Source organism: Artemia franciscana, chromosome 11, assembly GCF_032884065.1.
Source record: "Artemia franciscana chromosome 11, ASM3288406v1, whole genome shotgun sequence".
Taxonomy (NCBI): domain Eukaryota; kingdom Metazoa; phylum Arthropoda; class Branchiopoda; order Anostraca; family Artemiidae; genus Artemia; species Artemia franciscana.
Genome location: NC_088873.1, coordinates 34,076,271 through 34,096,164, shown reverse-complemented (window position 1 = coordinate 34,096,164; position 19,894 = coordinate 34,076,271). Strand labels below are relative to the sequence as shown.

The window sequence follows — 19,894 nt, the reverse complement described above, 5'->3', positions numbered from 1 at the left end:
AGACTTAAAGAAGCAAGTAATCAAACAGGTCGTGGTAACGAACTGTAGTAAGGAGCGACCCGGCTCAATAGTAACCAAAACTCTAAAAAATGGAATTTTGATATCAGTAGCTACATCAAAAGAATCGCATTTTATTCTGATTTCAAATGTATTCATTTGTTTCATCAAGTTTTAGTCTTACCCATCAAAAGTTACGAGCCTGAGAAAGTTTGCCTTATTTTAGAAAATAGGGGGAAACATACCCCAAAGTCATAGAATCTTAACGTAAATTACATAATCAGGTTCAGCGTATAAGAGAACCCTACTGTCGAAGTTTCAAGCTCCTATCTAAAAAAATGTGGAAATTTGTATTTTTTGCCAGAAGGCAGATCACGGATGCGTGTTTATTTGTTTGTTTGTTTTTTTGTGTTTTTTTTCCAGGGGTGATCGTATCGACCCATTTGTCCTAGAATATTGCGAGAGGGCTCATTCTAACGGAAATGAAAAGTTCTAGTGCCCTTTTTAAGTTAAAAAAATTGGAGGATGTCTAGGCCCCCTCCCACGCTAATTATTTTCCCAAAGTCAATGGATCAAAATTCTGAGATAGGCATTTTATTCTGTGTAGTCGAAAAACCTTGTAACTATGTATTTGGAGACGACTTACTCCCCCAGAGTCCCCGTGGGAGGGGCTACAAGTTACAAACTTTGACCAGTGCTTACATATAGTAATGGTTATTGGGAAGTGCACAGGCGTTTTCAGGAGGATTTTTCGGTTGGGGGAGGGGCTGAGAAGAGGGGGATATTCTGTTCCATCGAGGAATTTGTCATGGGGGAAGAAAATTTCCATGAAGGGAGCGCAGGATTTACTAGCATCCTATAAAATAAATATGAAAAAGTTTTTTCAGCTGGATGTAGGGAGCAGCATTAAAACTTAAAACGAACAGAATTTATTACCTATATGAGGGGCTCACCTTCTCCTAATACCTCGCTCTTTACGCTAAAGTATTTTTAATAATGTCAACTATTTATTCTACGGCTTTTGTGATTCAGGGGTCATTCTTAATGAATTGGGACAAAATTATATCTTTTACTAATAAAAAGATTCGTAAAAAATTAAAAGTTCTAGTTGCCTTTTTAATTAACCAAAAAATTGGAGGGCAACTAGGGATCCTCCCCCACTCTTTTTTTCATCAAAATCATTCGATCAAAATTATGAGAAAGTCTTTCAGCCAAAAAAATAAAATAAAAAATATGCAAATTTCGTTTTAATTATTCCTCTGCGGAGAGCCAAAATCAAAGCATGCATTAATTCAAAAACGTTCAGAAATTTAAAAAAACAAGTTTTTTCAACTGAAAGTAAGGAGCGACATTAAAACTTAAAACGAACAGAAATTACTTCGTATATGAAAAGTGCTGCTTCCTCATCAACGCCCCGCTCTTTACGCTAAAGTTTTTTACTGTTTTAAAAAGCAGTGTTGAGAGAAAGAGTCAAACAAAAGCGTAAAGACTGGGGCGTTGATGAGGAAGCAGCCCCTTTCATATACGAAGTAATTTCTGTTCGTTTTAAGTTTTAATGTCGCTCCTTACTTTCAACTAAAAAAAAACTTGTTTTTTTGTTTAATTTCTTAATAAAACGATTATTTATTCCCATTTTACTTAACTAAAATTAACATCATCATTCATTAAATAACAACAATAACATATTTATTTAATAACATGACAAAAGCAGATGAACCTGAAGCTCTAAATATTAATTTAGGTACTGAGAAAGCATTACTAACCTTTCCAAAATATTCACAACTTCTACGATAAACAAATAATCATGTCTCTAATTCTTCTTCTATTTATATTAAGGATTATAATCTAAATGAAATTTTGCGGATCCACCTCCTTTAATCTTTTTCTAATATGCTGTATACTTAAATCTGAAGTCTTTAAATATTTCATTATTTCATTTCCTGGCCGAAAACAAATCAAAGAATTCTACAAATAGATATTTAGGATCATTGAAATACCAGGTCTAATGACATTCAGGAGACCCACTTAAATCGTTATTAATTACATCGCTTTCTTTAATATTGACTTTGTTTTGTAACTTAATTCTAGAAAATACCCCTCTAAAGTAATGAATACGGTGCAATCCAGCGGTTATATCAACATTTGTTAAGAACATCACTTATTTCTTTTGTTTTTTTACGCGCCTCCCGTTTTTTGGGTAAGGGGATGAAACAGCATATTTAGGAGAGCTAAAGTAGATTTTCCAATGGCCAACAGCTAAAGGTATTAAAAACTGTAAAATCCTCCATTTTGGACCAGCTGTTTGTTCGCAAAACCAATATCAGATCCTTCGTCTTCTTTCTTAATTTTTTCTATTTTATTCACTCGCCTTTGGTTGAAAAGAAACTTTACAGGTTCTGTCATTTTTTCTGCTATGATCTACAAAAGTTTTTGATTTTTGTTTAGCCTTAAGAGAATCTTTAATCTTTCTTTTGTGAACGGGGATAGATAAGTTGTATGCTCAATAAAACTTGTCATTTATTAGTGAGTTATTTATTTTAATAGAAAATTTAATATTACTTATTTTACTTCAACTGTCCTTTCATTCTATTTTGAAATGCTTCACCGGGATGTGTTTCAAGTACATTAATTACAGCATTTTTGAAATTTTTTACACTTTCAGATAATTGCATAAAACCCTTCGAGTATACAAATAACGTTGAAATATTAACTACATCTGCACCATGTTTTGGGTTTACAACATTTCTAAGTCTCCTATTTTTGTATTACTATCTTTTTCTGTTACTTTTAAGGTATTTTCTATTAATAGTCCTTTGTTATCAACTCTAGTCAATATATTGTCAGGTGATTCATACTTACTAATGCCTTGGTTTTATTTCAAGTTTTTTAGGATTTGATCTTTAACAATTTCTTATTAAAATCGCTTAATGTTGAAGGGTTAACTACATCTGCACCATTTTTTGGGCTTGCAACATTTTCAGTTCTTCTATTTTCCACATTTACGTTTTCTTTAGTTATTTTAAAAGTATTTTTACGACTAATCCTTAACAATTGACTCTAGTCAGCATATTATCAGGTGATTGATAAATATCAATTAAGGTATTAATATCCTCAAATAAATACTGATTTATAAGAACTTTCGGGTAACAGCTTCACCCTTTATCGTTTAAAATAATTTTTACATTTTGAAAGTAATAGCATCATTGTCTTATTTTGCACGTCTAAATTAACTAAGCACAAAAATAACTAAAAATTACCATTATTATCGTGTAGTCTACTTTCACTGTTATCTTTACTGGCTTTATTTCCTAAACTTCCAAGTTATTCAGTTATTATACGAATAAATTTATTAACCAATTCTAACCAGTAAATAGCATAGTAGGCTATAAGTCAGTACACCTCAGTAGTACATAAAACATGTCAGTGATTTTTTTTATAATTAAATAAAAAAACAAGTTTTTTTAACTGAAAGTAAGGAGCGACATTAAAACTTAAAACGCACAGAAATTACTTCGTATATGAAAGAGGCTGCTTCCTCATCAATGCCCCGCTCTTTACGCTAAAGTTTGACCCTTTCTCTCAATTCTTCTTTTTAAAACAGTAAAAAACTTTATAAAAACAGTAAAAATGACCCCTGAATCAGAAAGGCCGTAGAATAAATAGTTGAAATTACTTAAAAAATTTTTAGCATAAAGAGTGAAGTATTTATCTCCTCCTAAATACCTCGCTCTTTATGCTAAAGTATTTTTAGAACCCCTCATATGCGTAATAATCTCTGTTCGTCTTAAGTTTTGATGCTTCTCGTTACTTTCAATTGAAAAAACTTTTTCATATTTATATTTTCATTGTTTTTTTTGTTTTTTTTATAGTAATGCTAGAAAGTCCTGCGCCCTTTTGATTGAATTTCTCTTCCCCCATGAAATATTCCTCCAAGAAAAGATCCTCCCATATAGCCCCCTCCCCTGAACCCCACACCCAAACCAAAAAAATCCCCCTGATAACGTCGGTACACTTCCCAGTAACCATTACTGTATGTAAACATTGGCCAAAGTTTGTAACTTGCAGCCCCTCTCCCAGGGACTGTGGGGGGTACGTCATCCCCAAAGACATAGTTATTATGGTTTTAGACTATGCGGAACAAAATAGCTATCTCAAAATTTTGATCCGTTGACTTTCGTAAAAAAATGAGCGTGGGAGGGGGCCTAGGTGCCCTCCAATTTTTTGGTCACTTAAAAAGGGCACTAGAACTTTTCATTTCCGTTAGAATGAGCCCTCTTGCGACATTCTAGGACCACTTGGTCGATACGATGACCCCTGGGAAAAAAAAAACAAAAAAAAACAAATAAACACGCACCCGTGATTTGTCTTCTGGCAAAAAATACGAAATTCCACATTTTTGTAGATTGGACCTTGAAATTTTTTCTATAGAGTTCTCTGATACGCTGAATCCGATGGTGCGATTTTCGTTAAGATCCTATGACTTTTAGGGGGTGTTACCCCCTATTTTCTAAAATAAGGCAAATTTTCTCAGGCTCGTAACTTCTGATGACAAAGACTAAATTTGATGAAACTTATATATTTAAAATCAGCATAAAAATCTGATTCTTTTGATATATCTTTTAGCATTGAAATTCCGTTTTTTAGAGTTTCGTTTACTATTGAGCCGGGTCGCTCCTTACTACAGTTCGTTACCACGAACTGTTTGATAAAATCGTCAAAGATAACTGCATTCATAGAATTAGGGTCTAAGTCTGCTACTTCTACGATTTCGGCTTTATCATTACTAGCAAATATTAGGTTCTGCCCACATTTTCCTTCTAAACAGTTTATGGTTTGAATCAGGTGTTGATATTTGTCTTCTTCAAGATCTTTAGCATATAGATAAACTTTATTGAAACATAAATAATCATATATTAAATTTAAAAATAGGTTGGTTTTACCACTACCCTAATTCCCGCAAGTTAATATCTAAAAGGCCATTGAGGTGCTAGCAGAGATTTATTATGCGATTGACTATTCGAAGGTTTGAAATCATATACTCTAGCAGGCGTTACTATTTGATTGATTTACTTAGCATAAAATTTTAATAGATTAAGTACTTAGCTACCAAGCTGACCTAACTAACTCACTTAGCTACCTAAATAACTTACTTGCATAACTAACTTACTTGCTTAATTAACCGAACTAACTTAATTAACTATCTAACCAACTCAACTGTCTTACAAACTAACTTAACTACCTAACTAGCCTAACTTCTTAACTAGTTAACTAACTTAATTACCTAACTAGTTTAACTATCTGACTAACTTAAATTCTTTAATTACTTAAATACCTAACTAACCTAACTACCTAGCTACTTAACTAGCTTAGCTACCTAACTAACTTAACTAACTAACTAACTTAATTTTCTAACTAGCTTAGCTTCCTTATTAATTTAACTACCTATTTAAACTAACTATTTCACTTACTAACTAGCTTAACTATCTAATTAAATTAATTATCGAACCAACTAACTTGACTATAAGATTAAATCCACAGGACACCGTCTTTACTTTATTTTTCAATACTTGTCTTTTAATGTAATTAAGGTCTGGAGCTTTTTTATTTTGTTTTTCAAAGAACATTTTATATTTTTTGCTCTTAAAGTATACTGAGTTTCTGATAAACTTTCCACTTTTCTGACTAATACGTCTTTACAATTCTGTATTGTTATTTATTTTTCACGATATTTGTTTTAATACCGTTAAATTTTTTTGTATTGGTTTCTTCGTCACCCTCTTTTAAATAAGCGTATACTTTCGATATCAGACATACAAACTCAGACATTATTATTCCATATAATTCATCCTTCATCATACCCATTACTGTTTTATTTACTTCATTATTTACTGCAAGTTATAAGGATTGCCTTATTTATAATTTAAAGCATCGAATTTTTTTGGAGGTCAGCTTTGATGTCTTCATAGAAATCCTCAGTTCGAATATCATAAATAAAGCTATCTGTATCCATATAACGTTAGTCAATATTTTCACTATATTTTGATTTCATGTATTCATAATAAAATTCATACATCAGTAACCTAAATAACTCTAATCCTGCAAATCCAATGTAAAATAGTTTTATCTATTTTTTTTATTTAGCCATTCTAGCTACTGAATATGTATCGCTAAATATGACTTCAGATTTGACGTTTTGTTTTGACAAGTAATTATTTCAATATTTGCACTTTTTCTTACATTTTCCATAGTCTTTCCAAAACATGATATATTCATAAGTTTAAAGAAATCTTTTTCAAAATCATTCGTTCCTTTTTGATGTAATAAATTGTTATGATTGATCTAACCTTTTAAATAACCTGCTTCTGTGAAAGCTAGTATTCTGCCATACTTTAAATAATATTCTAAGTTTTTATAATGTACAACAAAATTCTTTTTATTATGTAGAGGTGTACATAGTTTATACTCCTAATGCTCGGGAGCTATAGATGAATCTTTATATAGGGCATGTGATTGTCTTGGGTATTCCAAATCAACTTCATAAATTGCTCCCACATAATTGTTATTCATTTCTGATTGGACATATTGTTTTAATTGTTGGTAGTAATATAATGAAATTATTCTCTTTTAAAAAGTCGGGTATATTAATAAATTTAAAATCTTTCTAAGGTAAATTTTGAGACATTGCCCTACTATATAAATTGTTAGCATCTAAATACATTAAATAATCGGAAGGTAGTGTTTTATTAAAGTTTTTCATATATTTTTTTATTTAGTTTAACATATCTTTTCATGCACTGAGATACACCTCCTTTCATTTCTTTCTCAAAAAAGGTATACATATCTTCAACAGAAAATAATGGAATATTAGCTTTAGAGTGTCTGAGAAAAGATTCCCATGTTAGTCCTGGTGCTGAGAAGACGTGCGGTGGATCTAGTTTATAATTATTTAAACTTACATTTCTAAGATTTTCAGCGACATCTGATAAAATTAAAACATCACTTTTTAGATATAATTTATTATAATCTAAGAGTATTTTATATTGAAATAATTAGATTTCGCTCTTTTATAATCTTCTTCAGAAATATTTTTCCTAGTTAATCTAGAATAAAACTTGTCAATTGAAGGTAACTTTTGTATCATTTTTTTTTCATAGCTATCAATGCATTCATAGGGAAAATTTTCTTTCTTTAGTATTTTTTTTAATTCTTCGGTATTTTGAAATGTATCAGAAGTATACTTAAAATTATTTCTTATGCAATCGCAATTTGCTTTACATTCACAATTGCAAAGAGTTAAATGATCCAGTTGTTGAAAAATTAAAGGAAATGATGATAGTTTGAAACGGTGATTTGTAAGATTAGATCAAAAGTTAAGAAACGCTTTACCAGCACCATCATCGCAACTGGAAGGTATTGAACCATTACAAGCACAATCACAACTTCAAGGTATTGAACCAATAGAAATATCAAAAATTAAAACTTCTGTATGATCTTAATCTGAATCTTGACACTAAACTACTTCTTCTTCTAAATAAAAGAGGCAACTTCTTTTGAATCACCTAATTGTTACCTAGAACATTTTGAATTCCTTCAAGATCCTATGAATTTAGTGAATGGAATCAAAAAGGGTGGGGGAAAAGGACATGTGATGCCTGAATATGTTAAACTAGTTGATTTTATATAAAATTATAGTTACTGATTGTTAAAGGCTGATGAATACATAAAATGGACACAAATACCACAGGTAGGAACTGGATTGTTTTTAAATGCAAATGATAAGATCGAAAGATTATATAGTCTAATAGGTAGTAGAGATGCTTGAAATAAATCAGATGAGGTTAGACACGAGGCTGTAAGTTTTCTAGATTCCTTATTAAAAAATGAAATATTAAAGCAAATCTAATATAATACAATTTATTAAAATTATCTTAAAATTTAATTAAAAATAACTTTTTGTTATCAAAAGAAAAATTTTGTTCTTAAAAAGAAAGTATTCCATTAAATGAATTTGATTATTTATGACGGTAATAAAAGCGGAATTGAACAATCTTATACAATTAATCCGGCTAGATTAGACCGTAATTATGATTATGAAATTGCCTTAACGCAGTGTACTTTATGGTTTCAATGGCATAATATCAGTGATAAATTTAAAAAGAATACACTTGAGTTCGGAAAAAAAGAGATGAATCATTGATAGAAAGAAAGATAATACCTCTTAATAAATTGAAAAGAGTGTATTGATTTTTAGAAAATGTCATTACAGATCAGATAGACTTATCGATTTGAATGCTGATAATGTTAATTATGCTATAGATTAGAAGCAAGCTTAATAAAATGGAAAAAAGTTTAATGGTTAGTAAATTAGTTTTAATCCATTCTTTCTCTTATAAATGATTGTGTAAAATTTTAAAAAATCTGTTTACTAAAATAAATATTGATTAATAAAAAAACTATTGCTATGCACAAGACAATACGGTAGTGGTATTGGTAGTTTCTTTAAGGATATAGGTAACTCGGAATCATTCAAGAATTCCGTGAAAAACATAAAAGATGGAGCTTTATCAATGCATACTAATAAGATTAAACCTCGACTAGAGCTACTGAAAAATATAAAGGTATTAAATATTGGAAAGAATTCATCGATTTAAATAGAAAATAATTAGGTGATGTATTTCAAAATAGGAGATTGAAGAAGAGGGTAGAAGAAGATAGGTAGGATAGGTAGATAGGTAGAAGAAGTCGATATTTCTTAAATGCGTTGGTTACAGGCAAAGGTTTAAAGATTTTAAAAGAAATATTATTTAATAAATTTCTTCTCTACATGAACAGAGGTTAATGAAGTTGTTGCTCCTTATTTGCAAATATTTGAAAAGCCTATTGTTGATGATTCAACAACGAAAAATAAATACAAAAATTAAAGAAATTTATGTTAATATTTCAGAATTACTTAATAACTAAATATTTAGAATATTGGATCCTTCCTGGTGATAGCTATCTTCGTGCAAAATTCAAAATAACACAAGATGATTGGTCGAATATGAGTGCTGGATATATGGCTACTTTTAATTATTAATGGGTTTAATTTGTTTAGAAAGGCTTACTATATCATTAATGGTAAAGTAATTGAATCTATTGATTATGCTGGTATATAAACAGCTGTTAAAAATCTGTTAGAATTTTCTGATGATTATTCAAGAAGCACAGCCAAAAATGTTCTGGTATAAAGATAAAGCACAAACAATTGGTTCATTTACACAAGAAACTGAGTTTTAAGTACTTTTAAGGCTGCTGCAAAAGTAGGTGAAAATCGAATAATTAAAACAAAACAATAGGATTAATTTAACGGCATTCTGTTAAAAAGATATCATGAAACAAAAGAAAGTCATGTAGTTGGTATGTATTTACCATTATCGAGGTTATTTGGATTTTGTCAAGATATTAATCGTGTAATTAGAGCTGTTAAGCACTAAGTTGCGTCGAAAAGGAATAGTTAAAATAATGGGATTATAAAAAAGGGTTTTCAAAATTTTAAAGTAGATATAACATTTTTATCTTAGATTTTACTAACATTAAATTCTAGTTTATTCATTAGAAACGAGTTAGAAGGTAAATTACTTTAAAAGAGTTCATTTGAATTAAAATGGGAAGCGTGTGATACAAAATGACAAAAGTTACAAAGAATTGAAATGAATATTTGTTTTTTAATAGATATAATACAACTAAAATTATTATATTATTACAGAAAAATATGATAATGCTTTAAAAAATAATTTGGTATTTGATAATATGAATAGAATTGAAGTGAAAGTGAATGAATATAAATATCCATAAGAATGTTTAAAATGTAATTTTAGTAAGAAAAATGAGGATTACTCATTTTCCTATCAAAGATTTTTACATTTGCGATACAAACATCGAAACGTTGATAGTGGAAGTATTGTTAACCATGACAATTTTAAAGTAGTAAATCCATTGTTTTGGTTTGATGTTTCAAAACATGAGCCTAATATCCATCTGGAGAAATTGCTGATAAAAAAATTAAACGTTTGTTAGTTGATAGGCCTGCTGAATTTGTACCACCTTTATTACGTTGTATTTTCAGAAAGAAAAGCAAAACATGGATGTCATTGATCATAAATTACATGTTAAGCTATAAATTGTTTCCGACTCAAAAATTTTTTTAAAAAAGTCATCGCCTAATATATGGAGAAGCTTTTAAGAGAAATGAGAATGGAAAATATATTAAATCGAACGGTAAAGAAAGAAGACTTGGATTTGGGAATTGAATATGTAATTAAAGCAATGAAATGTGTAACAACTAAATATGGAAATAAACTCGTTATTATTATTAATCTAAAAGGTGAAATGATTGATATCTTTGCACCAAAATGATTTGATTCTAAAGCAGCTGATTTTGAAAAGAAATTTTAAAAATTAGATAAAGGTATGATTTTAAAGGTTATTGAAAGAAAAAGGAAAGATAATAAAAGTTATTTAGATATCTATAATGAATTCTAAATCATATTAAAGTATTACATTTTATCAGTAGTATCGGAAAATTGGAATATAATAAAAGTTTTATTTCAAGAATTCATCAAATTCTTAATTCACAAAACCTGTTCTGATCTTAAAGTTGCTGAGAATGAGAAACTGTAAAAATGTTGAAAATTTTCATTTAAAATGGTGTGAATGCAATTGAAATGGTGTGAATTGACGGGGCGATCTAGGTAGGTCATAGAACCCGTCTTCACATTGTGGAAAAATATAAAAATAAGACCAAACTTTGATTTCCAAGGACCTATTTTCATTTTGAATGTCGGGATGGAAAATATTCAAAATGTTTAATAGTTGATGTTAAAATTATGTAAAATGGACTGAAAATTATGTAAATTGATGGGGTGGTCTAGGCGGTCCAGAATCAGCAATTACTATAATACTTCCAAAAAGGCATTTCAGTGAAGCTTTCAGAGAATATTGAGGGGACTGTCGAGCTTAAATCAAAACACACTATGTGCAGACTTCAAAAGGGTTTATCTTATAATAGCATAAAACATTAAGCTGGAACTCTCAGGGAATGAGGGGGAATGATCAATCGACTAAAAGAAATATGGGTGTGCTTTTAGTGCTCCTACTACTACTATTATTACTTTTACTACTACTACAACAACAAATACTACTACTACTACTACTACTACTACTACTACTACAAGTGCTTCTACTACTACCGCTACAACTACTAAAGTTGACCAAGACGATATCAATAAAAGATTTATGGATGAATTGGAAAATCCACAGTGGACAACGGTCTACCCCTACATCTAGGATCGTGATACATAGTGGAATCACCGCTTCAACAACACCAGAAATAATAAAATTAGATCTAATCGCAAATATTCCGTAAAAATTTTTTCATGTTAAAATGATGTAAAATGGACTGAAAATGATGTAAATTGATGGGGTGGTCTAGGTGGTCAAGAAGCGGCAATTACTCCATTACTTTTGGACATCAAGGATCAAATGTACCCCCCTTTCCCGATATTAAATACTCTTAAACAATGGAAAATTACATTACTTACATCACTTGTTTTAAGTGTTGTGGGAGACTCGTCACCCCCAAGATGTAGCTATCGGACATTTCAACAATGCTGAACCAAATGGCCAATTCAATATTTGGTTGGATGTCTTTTGAGAAAAATGAGTATGGGAGGGAGATTGTTTTGTCTCTTAAAAAGGGCACTAGAACTTTAAGCTTCCTGTTGATTGAGCCCTCTCCAACGTTTCTACGACAATTCCTTCCATGTGAAGTGACTGGGTGAAAAAAAATAAGAATACACAGAAGTCCACTTCGCTCTTGACTTGGGAAGCCCTATTAATAACCTTTATACACATAGTGTGTTTTTGTTTAGTTCGAATTCTCCCTCAATGCTCCCTGAATTTTATATCCTTAACTTTAGCGGTAGTAATAGTTGTAGTAGTAGTAATAATAAAAGTGTTTGTTGTTTTAGTAGTAATAGTAGTAGTAGTAGTAGTAGTAGTAGTAGTAGTAGTAGTAGTAGTAGTAGTAGTAGTAGTAGTAGTAGTAGTAGTAGTAGTAGTAGTAGTAGTAGTAGTAGTAGTAGTAGTAGTAGTGGTAGTAGTAGTAGTAGCAGCAGTATCGACGGTAGTAGCAATTGTATTAATAGCAGTAGCTGTATCCATATGTTGCATGTTGGTCAGTCAAACATCTCCCTCATCGTGCCCTGAAAGGTTCAACTTAATACTCTTAGGCTGTTTCTATGATATTGCTGATACGTCGTTTTGACAACCTTTATGCACGTAGCGTTTTGTGATTTCCCCCGCAACATACCCTGATGTTTTCTTTTTAATACCTTTAGGCTGAGTAACAGTCACAGTAGTTGTAGTAACTTTAGCAGCAGCAACAGTAGCATTAGTAGTAGTAGCAGTAGTAGTAATAGCAATAATCTTGCTCTCTGAAAGTTCCAACTTAATACCCTAATCCATTCCTGAGATACGACCATGTGACAACCTGCATGTACATAGTGTGTTTTGATCTAGTTCAACACTCCCCACAACAGTCCCTAAAAGCTTTATCTGAATGCCTTTATAGACACCACCGTCAGAATACCCCCTTTCTCAATAACCAATACTATATGTAAACAATGGGCGAATCGCATAACGTAGAGCCCTCACCCCAAGGGCTATTGGGTGGATATCATTTCCGGGAGCATTATTATTGGATTTTTCAACTAAGGTTAACAAAATGGCTAACTAAAAATTTTGATCGAATGTCTTTGGGGGAAAATGGAGTGGAGGGGAGTTGCCCTCCAATTGATTTTACTCTTAGAAAGAGCACCAGAACTTTTAGTTTCTAATCAAATGAGCCCCTTGTGAAGTTTCAACGACAACTCCTTCCGCACGAAGTGCCTTGGTGAAAAAAATAACATTACACAGAGTCCTCTTTGCACGATTATCACCAAGGCAGTGCCATTACGGTGCCTATAATTTTGGGTCACACTTGGCCCACGACTGTAGCTTGGAATTCTGGTTTAAGGTCTAATTTTTTTTTTAGTTTAAAAATTCTCGCTTTATAGTTTCTTTTAGATGCATTAATTTATGCTTAAATTTGATTTCGATTCTACTTGAAAAATGAAATTTATTTCCAGGTTTAACCCATTTCACAAAGGGATTAAAGCAAATATGTCAAATATGTCGCAAAATATGCCAAGTTAACTATAAAATTGTCAAATTAAATGTTTTCATTCTTGTTTTACATGTTCCACAGGAGCTTCTTATCTCCCCTTCCCCCTGGCTCATAACTATGCTATAGAGTGTGATAAGTGTGTCATAAATATATAATATATTTTTATTTTTAGATTACTAAGGAAGATAGCACCTTGATTTCTCAAAAAGTATCGGAGCAGAATCTTGATGTCCATTTGGAATGGTACCCTTGCCGAGTTGGTGATTAGAAAGTCAAAAGTTTTGAACAAACGCTTACTTTCTTATTGATCGACTAAAAAAAAATATTAACCTCAGACATAATTATGTCTCTAACCAGTATTGGTGCTTAATATTCACATATCACTACACTCAGTGATATACATTTTTAAGTTCATTTTTGGACCCAAATGACTCCTTAATTTGTGGAATTATGTTTTGTTTCTTAAGTAACTTTTTTTGTTAGCCTAGGCTGACTATTGGACATTACTGGAAGACAGTGTTTAATCTAACAGATGAAGTTGAGCTTTGTATTTTTATTTTGTGCCTTACCATCATCCAGTGATTACCAAACTAGAAATCAATTTGTTTGTTAGCCTAGGCTGACTATTGGACATTACTGGAAGACGGTGTTTAATCTAACAGATGAAGTTGAGCTTTGTATTTTTATTTTGTGCCTTACCATCATCCAGTGATTACCAAACTAGAAATCAATTTGTTTGTTAGCCTAGGCTGACTATTGGACATTACTGGAAGACGGTGTGTAATCTAACAGATGAAGTTGAGCTTTGTATTTTTATTTTGTGCCTTACCATCATCCAGTGATTACCAAACTAGAAATCAATTTATTTGTTAGCCTAGGCTGACTATTGGACATTACTGGAAGACGGTGTTTAATCTAACAGATGAAGTTGAGCTTTGTATTTTTATTTTGTGCCTTACCATCATCCAGTGATTACCAAACTAGAAATCAATTTGTTTCAATGTCACAGTGTTGACGCCTGTATTTAAGATTTTGTCTTTCCTCATTTGGCTTTCAAAAAAAAAATTCCTTATATCTGCTGAAACATCTTTAATAACGTAGATTTTTTTGACGATTTTTTCAGTTTCACTCCTTTTCCCTCAAAACAAACTCCCCTCTGCTGACCGTCTCCTCAAGTTTCCGATTTCTGTAAAAAAGAAAATGCATTCTTTGTCTGCATTGTAAACAAATGAAACATTACGTTTACAAATCTTAGACCATTTTTAGTTATTTATTTGTTCTTTTTATTATTGTTATTTTTTGTATTGCCAAAACAAGCTATTCAAGAAGTGGTACGAACGTTTCCACTTGGAAGAAGCTTGCTTATTAATAGCTTTTTCATACATTAACTTTATACATTTGTACATTAAGGGGCTAAAATCTAGCTATTTTGTACAAACTCCTCCTTAATCTTGTAATTTTTATGTAAATAGCTTCTTTTTCGTTTTTTATTCACTGGACAGTAAACTGTTAATTTCAAACTGATATCAACCAGAACTAGCGGGAAAGCTGAAAATATTTTATCCATAAAGCTGTTGCAGAATTTTGCAGTAATGAGGCGTATCACCAAGAACTTAAATCCATATATTCTGTCTGGTGGACTCGGTGGACAAAAACTGAAAATAGAATACAATCCCCCTGCAAGTATATCGTAATTACTTATAAACAGTTAATTCTAAAATAGTATCAGCCAAATTTGCAAAAAACTTGTAAATATTTTATTGAAGGGACTTTTTGCAGCGTATATCGCCACAAACCTAAATCCATATATTCTGTCTGGTGGACTTGGTCGGAAAATAAAAAGTTTCCCCACCTGGAAAAGAATTTCTGAAGAATATAATACAAAAAGCCAAAAGTAGTATAGAATCCCTTTTGTGTGTATGTTTGGATTACTAATGAACAGTTAATCCTAAAACAGTATTAACCAAAAGCTGCGGAAGATTGTCAATGTATTGATGTGAGCTGTTGCGGAGCTATTGCAACAACGCACCGTATCCCAAAAAGACTGAATCCATATATTCTGTCTGTTTTCCCCAGTGAATCTAGTGGATTCGCTGGGGAAAACAGAAAATTTCTCCACCTAAAAAGAATCTCTGAGGAATAGGAGCCAAAAAGCCAGAAATAGAATAGCATACCCCTTGTGTGTATATCTGGATTACTTATGAACAGTTAAGCTGTTGCAGAGCTTTTGCAGCAGTACACCATATCACCGAAAACCTGTACCCATATGCTTTGTCTGGTGGTTTCGGTAGGCGAAACAGTAAGTTTTCCCCGCTCAGAAAAGAATTTTTGAAGAATATACTCTATCTCTACTTTTGTTTTTCTATTCGTTTGTATGACCGTAATCTCTTATAGAATTTATCCAGTCAGTAAAAAAGATAAGGTTACGTCTCTAGCAGAAAAAAACGTAGATGTGGTTTTTGACAGTAGGTTTACAGTTTCAGGCTTTTGGTATAGGGCAGCCAAACGTCACATTTAGCTTACGTCAATATTTCAGTGGCGTTTTCTTAAAATTGGTAATGATAAGCATCCATTGTTGGATTTTCAGAGCACATGACTTTTTAGAGAATAAAACAGTACAAAAAAAAGAAAAAAACATGCAAATAGAGAAGTGCAAGAACTTGTTTTTTTCTTCTTTTGGTGCTCCTTCAACTACTTTTGAAATTATATCTAAATTTATGCCGAATATTATGTCTAGTGGCTTTAAACCAGTGTTGCACGGAAAGAAACGAAGATTTTACTTGTAAAAAAAAGCATTCGACTCATTTGTTCTTTTTGCTGGCGTAAAACTCCGTAAGAAAAAGCCAATCACGTCTTTCGTTCATTTTACCGGTTCAGCGGGTAAATGCGTAAGATTATTTGGCTGCCTGTTTTAATATATATAATTAATATAACTGTATATATTAAATAATAATTTAGTTGACTTATTAAATCCATCACGAAAATGAAGCAATGGAATCAAAGTATACTTTTCAACTCGGAAATGGCGGGCCATAATCTCTTTTTTTTTCTTTTTTGTCACATGCTACGTTTACGTTAGCGTAACGCTTGCTTTATGTTAGCTTTACGTTAGCGCTCCGTTTCCTAAGTTGAGCTTTTTGTTTTGTTTTCAATAATTACTTTAAATCTAATTATTGTCATTATACCAATTTCGTACAAATATATTGTTAAAAAAATAATAATAGTGAAACACAACGCGAAGGCCGTATCCAGGGAGGAGTTAGAGGGTTCCGATCCCCCCCCCCCGAAATGTTTTTCCGAGTCGTAGAAACTTGATAAAAAATAATGTAAACAAATTTTTGATGTGTTCTTTATGGGTTTTTTGTACCCCACCCCTCCAAAAAATCCTTTTTTAAGGCCCTCTTCGGAAAAAAAAATTCTGGGTACAACTGTCTAACACCTATACTTTGTCTTCAAATTGCCCGTTTTACCTAAATCAGTCCTATCCCTCCATAAAGGCTTTCAGTCCTTTTCTAAACGATCGTAACCTACTTCACTGAGTTAGATATTACACCTCCTAGTGAAATCTGTGTATTGTTGTGGGCATCTCATAACTGCTATTAAAAACTTTGTAGAACAGCTTTTTAGTATTTCATTTTTTGTCTCTTTTGTTATTCAAGAGGAAAAGTGAGTAATGGATTAAAGCGTCCTAGTCTTGGATATTTCACCTCTTCGAAAGATTTTTATTGTGCTCTTTTGAAATTTGCGATTAGAAGCTGCATAGCGAAGCTTTTTAATATTTCATGTTTCGTCTCTAGTGTCGCATAGCTTTACAATATTTGCACTGTTTTTAGTCGCTCTTTTGAAAATAAATGTATTAACTGATTATTTATGTGAAATCTTATTTGAAGCTGATAGGGTCGTTCAGCGTTAATAGTAGGCAGCGTTCTGGGTGCCAAACGTACAATGTCTAAAATTGAAGGTTTTTAATTACGAAAAAAAATTTTAAAGCTCTTATTTGGTTTCATTTACAAAAAAAGCCTTTTTAACTGAAAGAAGAAGGAACATTAAAGCTCAAAAAGAACAAATTCTTACGTATATGAGGGGTTGCTCCCTCTTCAGCACCTCGCTATTTACGCTAGAGTTTGACTTTTGTTCCAATCATTTAATAATGACTCCTGAAAGACAAAGGTTATTCAATTAGAATAATAAACTTTTTCTAAAGTTCTAAAAAAAAATAGCCTAAAAAGCGAGGTATTGAGAATAGGGCAACCCACCTCATACACTGAATCATTTCTGTTTGTTTTAAGTTTTGATGTTGCTCCACACTTTCATTTGAAAACTTGTTTTTTTTATATAATCTCCAGTACAATAGAAATAGGAAATTTTCTGTTCAATTTTGTGGAATATGCCCGATGGAAATTGAGTTTTGACATATCTGCCAAAACAAGCCAAAAGAGAGTATAAAATAATCGATATCCCTTAATAAAGATAGTGAAATATCAATGCAAAATTGATACTGATATTTTAATTTATATATAGAATACTACTTCAACAAGAAACAAAACAAATAGAAGAAAAGTAAAAGACATTTTAAGTCGCAAGAAGATTGTTAAAAACGCATCCAAAAAGACATATTTTTGTTGCTAGAAGAGTGAACAACAGGATGAAATGCGCTACAAGATTGCGTAATTTAAACACGGTGCATAAATCTAGACTCCGAAGTATATTTTGAGCAATCTTGTGCATAGAATGTTCTTTATTTTCAATCGTGTTTCTGTAACTCAGCCTCCCCCCATAATTATTATGGTTAAAGTGGACATAAGAAATAGATTAAAAAAATCAACTGAAAGTAAGGAGCTACATCAAAACTTAAAACGAACAGAAATTATTATTTGTATAAATAGCCTACCCCTCCTAAAGACCTCGCTCTTCACGCTTAAGTTTTCTTATAGAAATTTTATAAAAGCCTCATTATTCTAATTAAACGACCTTTGTGACTCAGGAGACGTTCTTAAAGAATTTGGACACAAAGTCAAGTCAAACATTGGTAACGAACTGTAACAATGCGGCCTAATAGTAACCGAAACTCTAGGAAAACGAGTATTGATAAAAATAGATACATCAAAAAATTCGAATTCAATGCTTTTTCGAAATATACAAAATTCATCAAGTTATAAACAATAAGTAGAACAATAGGAAAATTTTTAAATTAGAATGTGGAATACAACTTTAAATGAATATTTCGACCCTATATCCAAGGGCCGTCCTCAGAAAAACTAGTGAAAAAGAAAAACAAAGAGTATAAAATAACTCCCATTAAAATCAAACTTCACAACTAACATATTTTCTCATACAGTCCTATATATTTTCTTCATCGTTATTTATTCATCAAGTTTAATGATAACCATCAAAAGTTGCGAGCCTGAGGGAATTTGTCCAATGTTCCAAAAAGGGGGAAAAACCTCCAAGACATCAAGTGATCTTTATGAAAATCACACCATCAATTCAGCATATCAGAGACCTTAACCTCTACGTTAGAGGTTTTAAGCTCCTATATACAAAAATGTGGAATTTTCAATTTTTGCAAGAAGAATGATAACATATGCGTGTTTATTTGTTGTTGTTTTTTTTTTGCTTTTTTCCCCTGGAGTGATCATATCGAACCAGTTATCCTAGAAGGTTAAGAGAGGGCTCCTTTGATCAGAAATCAAAAGTTCGAGTGCCTTTGAAGTGACCAAAATAATGGGTGGCTCCTTTCCCCCCTCCTCCCAGGCCCTTTTTTCCAAAAGTCACCTGATCAAAATTTTGAAATAGCCATTTTGATCAACATAGTCGAAAGATTTAGTAACTATGTCCTTGAGGATAAGTTGACCTCTCATAGTCCCCGGGGAAAGACTGCAAGCTATATAACCTTGCCCATTGATTACATATAGTGCTGGTTAATGGGAAGCCTACAAATACTTTTCAGGGAGATTTTTCTGGTGGGGGGAAACGTGGGAGGATCCTTCCATTAAGACATTTTCGTGGAAGAGGGGAGTTTTTCATGGAGGGGGAGTCGAATTTCGTGGTATTATTTAAAAATGATTAGAAATTAAATAAAAAAACAATTTTTTGCAACTGAAAGTTAGGAGCAACAATAAAACTTAAAACGAACGGAAATTATTACGTATATGAGAGGTTAAGAGGATCCCAGGCGTCAAGAGGGATCCCAGGCTCAACTAGCCTCATAAACTCCAACGGGGTAAGAAATCTGCATCGGAATTAAAGCAAGACTTGCCCATGGCATAATGTAAAATTACTAGTAGCCAAAAATTATAGATTCGCGGTAAAGATTGAGGCACAGTAAAATGGGGCACAAACCTTTTGTTCGAGGTAACGATTGAGACACAGGGATATAGGGAACAAATCTGAGGGAAAAATGAATAAGTATATTCTAGGTTATACCCCATAGGACAATCACGGAGGAAATAAATGTCGACATCAGCGCAGGGTAGAAAGGGGGTGTGGGACTTCAGAGCAAAGATTGGAGAGAATAGGCAATAACTGGTAATGGTGGATAGTGTCTCCCAGGGCCAATAGCTAGGAAAACCTTGCTCCGGCAGGGTAGTTACAACTGGTCCAATGGTTGTGGGATTACGAAACTCCCAAAAGGGCTCCTACCCATCAATTTGACCAAATGACTCACAAGGTTGATAGGATAGATCCCAAACT

At 32.1% G+C, this 19,894-nt stretch overlaps 1 protein-coding gene across 3 annotated transcripts in view; it reads left to right on the top strand.

Annotated features, from left to right (window-relative positions):
* LOC136033125 (uncharacterized) overlaps positions 1-17,066 on the top strand; it is a 118,207-nt gene extending 101,141 nt beyond the window's left edge. For all 3 annotated transcript variants that reach the window (XM_065713754.1, XM_065713755.1, XM_065713756.1), the window contains one exon: positions 13,374-17,066. In XM_065713754.1, the coding sequence (XP_065569826.1) occupies positions 13,374-13,469 (96 nt within the window). In that variant the 3' untranslated portion in view covers positions 13,470-17,066. The remainder of the gene's footprint in view (positions 1-13,373) is intronic.
* The last annotated feature ends 2,828 nt before the right edge of the window (positions 17,067-19,894 follow it).